This window comes from Corvus brachyrhynchos, unplaced genomic scaffold (genome assembly GCF_000691975.1).
Source record: "Corvus brachyrhynchos isolate BGI_N302 unplaced genomic scaffold, ASM69197v1 scaffold267, whole genome shotgun sequence".
NCBI classification, from domain to species: Eukaryota; Metazoa; Chordata; class Aves; order Passeriformes; family Corvidae; genus Corvus; species Corvus brachyrhynchos.
Window position 1 is genome coordinate 42,890 of NW_008239124.1, and position 7,036 is coordinate 49,925.

Here is a 7,036-nt window from a genome sequence, read left to right on the forward strand (position 1 = left end):
ACCCCCTGCTACATGGCGTAATTACAGCATTATGATAAATTGTTCTTTATGATGTATGGTGTTTTATAGATCTCTTTGAAACTCATGTTTAAACAGTGATTTTTTCTTTTTCCTTTATACCTGTCTATGCATTTATAAATTAGCTTTGCATAATGCAAACAGTTTGCCAGTAAGTTGTTATAAACTTATGTGAAAGAAATGAAGTTGTTAGTTTTATTTGGTTTGTACGGCCAGGTTTTGGTAGCAGGGGGACTACAAGGGTGGCTTCTGAGAGAAGCTGTTAGAAGCTTCCTCCATGTCTGGCAGAGCCAATTCCCGGCAGCTCCAAAGATGAATGTGCTGCTAGCCAAGGCTGGGCCAATTAGAAATGGTGGTAATGCCTCTGCGATAACAGATTTAAGAAGAAAGAAAAAAAAAGTATTGCACAGTTGCAATTGCAGCCAGAAAAGAGCGGGGTGAGAACATGTGAGAGGAACAACTCTGCAGACACCAAGGTCAATGGAGAAGGAGGGGGAGGAGCTGCTCTGGGCACCGGAGCTGAGATTCTTCTGCAGCCCGTGGTGACCATGGTGAAGGAGGCTAGGCCCCTGCAGCCCATGGAGGTCCATGAGGATGAAGAGATCCACCTGCAGCCCGTGGAGAAGATCCACGCTGGAGGAGGTGGATGCCTGGGAGGAGGCTGTGAACCCGTGGGAGGCCTGTGTTGGAGCAGGCTCCTGGTAGGACTTGTGACCCCACTGGGGACCCATGCTGTAGCAGCCTGTCCCTGAAGGACTGCACCCTGTGGAACAGTGATCCATGCTGCAGCAATTTGGGGAGGACTGTTGCCCATGGGATGGACTCGCGTTGCAGCAGTTCACAGAGAACTGTTGTCCGTGAGGCGGACTCATGTTGGAGAAGTTCGTGGAGAACTGTGTCCCATGGGAGGGAGCCCACGGTGGAGCAGAGGAAGGACTCCTCCCATTGAGCAGCCGCAGAAACAAAGTATGATTAACTGACCATAACCCCCATTCCCTGTCTCCATGCGCCACTGGGGGAAGGAGGTAGAGCTGGAAAGGAGGGAGGGGTGGGGGGAAGGTGTTTTTAAGGTCTTATTTTTCTTCTGCTGTGATTTTGTTAGTAATAAATTCAATACCTCTAATTCGAGCCTGTTTTGCCCATGACGGTATTTGATGAGTGATCTCTCCCAGTCCTTATCTCAGTCCATGAACCCTTCATTATATTTTCTTTCCCCTCTCCAGCTGTGGAGGGGAGTGATAGAGCAGCTTTGGTGGGTGCCTGGCATCCAGCCAGAGTCAACCCACTACATTAATCCTTTGAGAAAATCTATTAATATTAAATGACTTGCTGTCGTAGAAGTGTAAAAGCTTTAGCAAAACTACTAGTGTAATCTTGTTGGCAGCCTGTATGTGTGTGTTAGTCTCTCCAAAGAGATACTCCTGTGGTGGGCTGACTGGCCAGATGCCAGGTGCCCACCAAAGCTGCTCTATCACTCCCCTCCTCAGCTGGACAGGGGAGGGAAAATATAACAAAAGGCTCATGGGTTGAGATAAGGGTGGGGAGAGATCACTCACTGATTACCATCATGAGCAAAACAGACTCGACTTGGGGATATTAATTGAATTTATTACCACTCAGAGTAGGATAATGAGAAACAAAACAAATCCTAAAAACCCCTTCCCCCCACCCCTCTCTCATTCCCAGGCTCAACTTTATTTCTGATTCTCTACCTCCTTCCCCTAGTGACACAGGGAGACAGGAATTGGGAGTTATGGTCAGTTCATCACATGTTGTTTCTGCTTCTGCTTCCTTCTCAGGGACAGGACTCCTTCCCCTACTCCAGCATGGGGTCCCTCCTATGTGAGACAGTCCACAAACTTCTCCAACGTAAGTCCTTCCCACAGGCTACAGTCCTTCACAAACTGCTCCAATGTGGGTCCCTTTCCACGGGGTGCAGTCCTTCAGGAACAGACTGCTCCAGCATGAATCCCCCACAGGGTCACAAGTCCTGTCAGCAAACCTGCTGCAGCATGGACTTCTGTCTCCACAGGGCCACAGGTCCTGCCAGGAGCCAACTCCAACATGGACTTCAGACAGGGTCACAGCCTCCTTTGGGCATCCACCTGCTCCATAGTGGGTCTCCTCTATGGGCTGCAGGGGCACAGATGTCTCACCATGGTCTTCACCACAGGCTGCAGGGGAATCTCAGCTCTGGCACCTGGAGCACCTCCTTCCTCTCTTTCTCCACTAACCTTGGTGTCTGCAGAGTTGTTCCTCTCACATATTCTTACTCCACTCTTCTCTGGCCCCAAGTACTTCCACGCAATAATTTTTCCCCCTTTTAAAATATGTTATTACAGAGACATTACCACCATGGCTGATGGGTTCAGCCTTTGCCAGTGGCAAGTCTTGGAGCTGGCTGGCATTGGCTCCATTGAACATAGGGGAAGCTTCTTGCAGCTTCTCACAGAAGGTACCTCTGTAGCCCTCCCTCTACCTAAAACCTGGACATGCAAACCCGATACAACTACCAATCTGCTAGTGACATGGGAAATACCATCACCAATTCAGGCAATTTACTTCATGGTTTAATGATTTTTCTAAGTTGACCTAAAATCACTTATTTTGAAATCTTGTTCTCTAATTTCCATCCACTTTAACAAATGCAAAGCATTACTATGGCTTTATGTGTGAAGAGCAAATAATTGGAGCAAATAATTTGTTTCATATGTTAAAATTCTTTGATGTGGTATTGATGACTTGAGGTGGCCACCTAAAAACAGAGACTAGACAAGAATAAGAGAATAAAAGTAGGTATTTATTTGAAGGGCCTTCAAAGGTACACCCTGGGCAGTCAAAAGGCTACACCCAAGATGGACGACAGGTCACGGCTTCTTCACACTTTTATAAGTTTGGTCCATTTGCATATCAGGGTTAATTCTCCAACTATAACCTCAGTTAATGATGTAATTACCCCAAGTTTGCCCCCCCTTTAGAGGCTTTAGTTTACATATTTTGGGGCCTGGTGTCCTTGAAGACCAAACCTAGAGAGGCTTGTTATGTCTAACCAGCATGAGAACAGCAGCTAACAGGCCACACTAAACTTCAGAGTTACACACTGGGCAGTACAGGATTTGAAAAATATAAAAGTTAAAACCTAAGGCATCATTCCCCCCCTTTAGAGGCTTGACAAGGCCTCTACCTTGTTGAGACTCTATTCTAAATATTCTAATTATCTATTAATAATATGTGTTTAACAGCAGTATACATCTAACAACAGTATATATATACAAGAATTATAATTACAACTACTATGAACAATTCTTTAATCCAGGGCCAGTTTGGTAACCATGAAATCAGGGTGTGGAAGATATAATCAAAGCTCAGTGTGTTATCTTTGAATGCTAAATACACCCTAAATTTTCTTTTTATCACTTCTGTGACAACCCTTTTCATCCAAGTCAAATTTCTGTATTAACAAGTTCTGGTTTTCTTGGTGACTTCTATGTATCTGTGCTTTTTGTTGCTTTGTGTATTCTGTTGTGGTTGTGAAATGCATCAAAAATTAGCCAGGCACTGGCTTCTGGTTGGCAAGACCTTTAAACAGTTTGAAGAATATTAGGCAAATACCTTTTCCATAATAATCAATACCCCTTTCTGAATGTTAGAAGGAAATGTTGAATACATTTATTATTGACTTACTATAAGTAGTTTTTAGTTCACTGTAGTCAGTACCTAAAGGTACAGTCAACTTCTGATTACCAGGGCACAGTTTTGTCTGAAGTGTGGATCAGCTGTGTTACAGGTTACATGAGCTGGCTCCATTTCAGCTTATTAACCCCAATGCAGTACTTTCTGAAAGTGCCTGTCATCAGATATGATCCAGAAGGAGTTTTAGTTCATTTGTGGGAAACCATGCAAAGTTCAGTAAGGTCTGAGCACCAAAGCTGGCTATGCATGGCATCAGCAGCATGTCCAGAAATGGGGTAAAAACGAATAGTTGCAGGGACAACTGACAGGAAGAACATTTGCGTGATTCTGCAGTGAACCAGCACAGCCCACAGTAGGCTCAGTAGCTCAGGCTTTGCAAGGTTTAGAGGGGCTCTGTGCATGGCCTCTTATATTTCCATTCACTCAGATACTCATGGTTCCAGGTTTAGGGACAGGAGATCTTGTGTGCCTGAATATAGCCTTCTGTGTATCATTTGGATTGATTCTGCTTTTTTGGGGGGGTCTAGGAGTGTTAGAACAGTTTCCAATGCATCCAAGTAACTGTAGGAGCTAACTCAGGACCAGCAAGTAGGATCAACCTCCTTTAACCAACTTGGATGCAGCAGGATTGTGTTTAGAGTGGCTGGGGCACCTGCACTGTGCTGTGCAGTGTGTTTTGTACCTGTGTAATAGAGTGTATCCATTTCTCTGTTGGACGAATTTTTTTCTCAGATTAAGAAGCACTGACTGTGTATGTTATCTATTGTGCAATTGTTCAGCTGTGTTTCTTTAATGTGAAGATTCTGGCAAAAAGCAGTAGTCGTTTCTTTGTTGAACAGAATTTTAATGACTCCTCAATTCAAAAGTATTTTCTAATACATGCCAACCAAAAATATGAAATAGAAAGTATATAATTGTTTTGCTTTATGACCAGTAAATTAGCCCCATCAGAATAGAAAATGGCATTAAACTTGAAGTTGAGACATTTATGGTGTTTTGGAGAAAAATTAACATTTCAGTTAATGTGTATTTTTTTTACAAATAAAGTTAGAAGTTATTGAAATTAGTTAATTTCAGGAAAAAAGTATATAAGAAATTCTGTTGCTTATTTTCCTAGGATGTTGATGCTACAAACCCAAATTATGAAATTATGTGTATGATAAGAGATTTCAGGGGAAGTTTGGATTATAGACCACTGACAACTGCAGATCCTGTAAGTATCCAAGTGATGTGGAAAATTTTTACTCTTCTGAATTTTGCTCTGTGTCTCCAATTTTTTTGATGTATGTACCTGGCCTTGAACACTTCTACAGCAGGAGCATCCACAAGTTCTCTGGGCAATCTGTGCCTCACCACCCTCACAGTAAAGAATTTCTTCCTAACATCTAATATAAATTTCTCGTCGTTTAGTTTAAAACCATTCCCCCTCATCACTATACTCCCTGCTAGAGTCCCTCCTCATCTTTCCTGTGGGCCTCCTTTAGGTACTGGAAGGCTGCTATAAGGCCTCCCCAGAGCCTTCTCTTCTCCAGGTTGAACATACTCAGCTCTCCCAGCCTGTCTCTATAACAGAGGTGCTCCAGCCCCCTGATCATCTTCATGGCCTCCTCTGGACTCACTCCAACAGGTTCACGACCTTATGATGGAAGCCCCAGAGCTGGATGTGGTACTCCAGATACGGTCTGCCAAGAACAGAGTAGAAGGGGAGAATGATCTGCTGGTCACGCTGATTTTGATGCAGTCTAGGATGTGATTCACTTTCTGGTCTGTGAGCACACATTGCCAGCTCATATTCAGTTTCTCATCCACCTATACCTCCAAGTCCTTCTTGGCAGGGCTGCTTTCAATCTACTCATTGCCCAGACAGTATCCATGTTTGGGATTGCCCTAACCCAGGTGCAGGACCTTGCACTTGGCCTTGTTGGACTTCATGAACTTCACATGGGCCCAACTCTGAAGCCTGTCCAGGTCCCTCTGGATGGCATTCCTTCCCTCCAACATGTCAACCATACCACACAGCTTGGTGTCGTCAGCAAAATTGCTGAGGGTGCACTCAATCCGACTGTCCATGTCACCAACAAAGATGTTAAACAGCGCTGGTCCCAATACCAACCCCTGAGGAACATGACTCATCACTGGTCTCCACTTGGACATCGAGCCATTGACTGTAACTCTTTGAGTGCAACCGTCCAGCCAATTCCTTATCCACCAAGTGGTCCATCTGTCAAATCAATCTCTCTCCAGTTTAGAGACCACGATATTGTTCGGGATAGCATCAAATGCTTTACACTAGTCCAGGTAGATGATGACAGTCGCTTCTCCCTCATCCACCAATGTTGTAACCTCATTGTAGAAGGCCACTAAGTTTGTCAGGCACAGGGTCCAGCGGAAGGCCACAAAGATGATTAGGGGACTGGAGCATCTCTTATGGAGAGAGACTGTGGGAGCTGGGCCTGTTTAGTCTAGAGAAGACTGAGTGGGGATCTCATTAATGCATATAAATATCTCAAAGGCAGGTGCCGAGAGAAAGGTGCAAGACTCTTTTCAGTGGTGCCATGTGACAGGATGAGGAGCAATGGCCATAAACTAAAATGCAGAAGTTTCACCTCATCATGAAGAACTTCTTTACACTGAGGGTGGCAGAGCACTGGAACAAGCTGCCCAGGGAGGGCATGGAGTCTCCCTCTCTGGAGACATTCAAAACCCACCTGGACATGTTCCTGTGTAACCTGCTCTGGGTGGCCCTGCCTTGGCAGGGCACTGAGATGACACTGATTGGTATGTAGTTCCCTGGTCTTCCTTATTTCCCTTTTTAAACATCAGGGTTATGTTTCCCCTTTTCCAGTCGTAGGAACATCACCAGACTGCCACAATTTCTCAAATATGATGGACAGTGGCTTAGCCACTTGTCTTGGTTTGAAAGACAGGTGTCTGCCAAGGAAGGTGGGAACCTCCCTTGGAATGGAAAATATGACCCCCTTCCCTCCAAATTATTATAACTTTGAAATTAAGGGTCTTTCAGGCAAAGACATGGGAAAAGGAATAACAGTTCTTTACAAGTATGTATATGTATAACAAGGCAAACAAACAACAACGATGGCAGCAACAACAAACAAAACCAAAAACCCAATAACAGCCTTCTCTTGGCTGACAGGCACTTTCCCCTTTGGTGTAGTTACAGTCACAGCCGGCAGGGGCGCTATTGGTTCCCAGCCGGGCAGGGCAGGTGAGCTGATTCCCCTGCAGCTGCAAGGAGCGCTGTGGCGCGAGTTCAGACACATCTTTCTCACCTGGTAATGGCAGGCGCAGGCAGTGGAAGATATGG

General features: G+C 44.9%; 1 protein-coding gene across 3 annotated transcripts in view; it reads left to right on the forward strand.

The window, feature by feature from the left end:
- The window catches only part of LOC103619546 (kinesin-like protein KIF2A), a 78,692-nt gene that overhangs the window by 15,062 nt on the left and 56,594 nt on the right, over positions 1 to 7,036 (forward strand). For all 3 annotated transcript variants that reach the window (XM_008638095.2, XM_008638094.2, XM_008638096.2), the window contains exon 6: positions 4,829 to 4,924. In XM_008638095.2, coding sequence (XP_008636317.1) covers positions 4,829 to 4,924 — 96 coding nt within the window. The remainder of the gene's footprint in view (positions 1 to 4,828; positions 4,925 to 7,036) is intronic.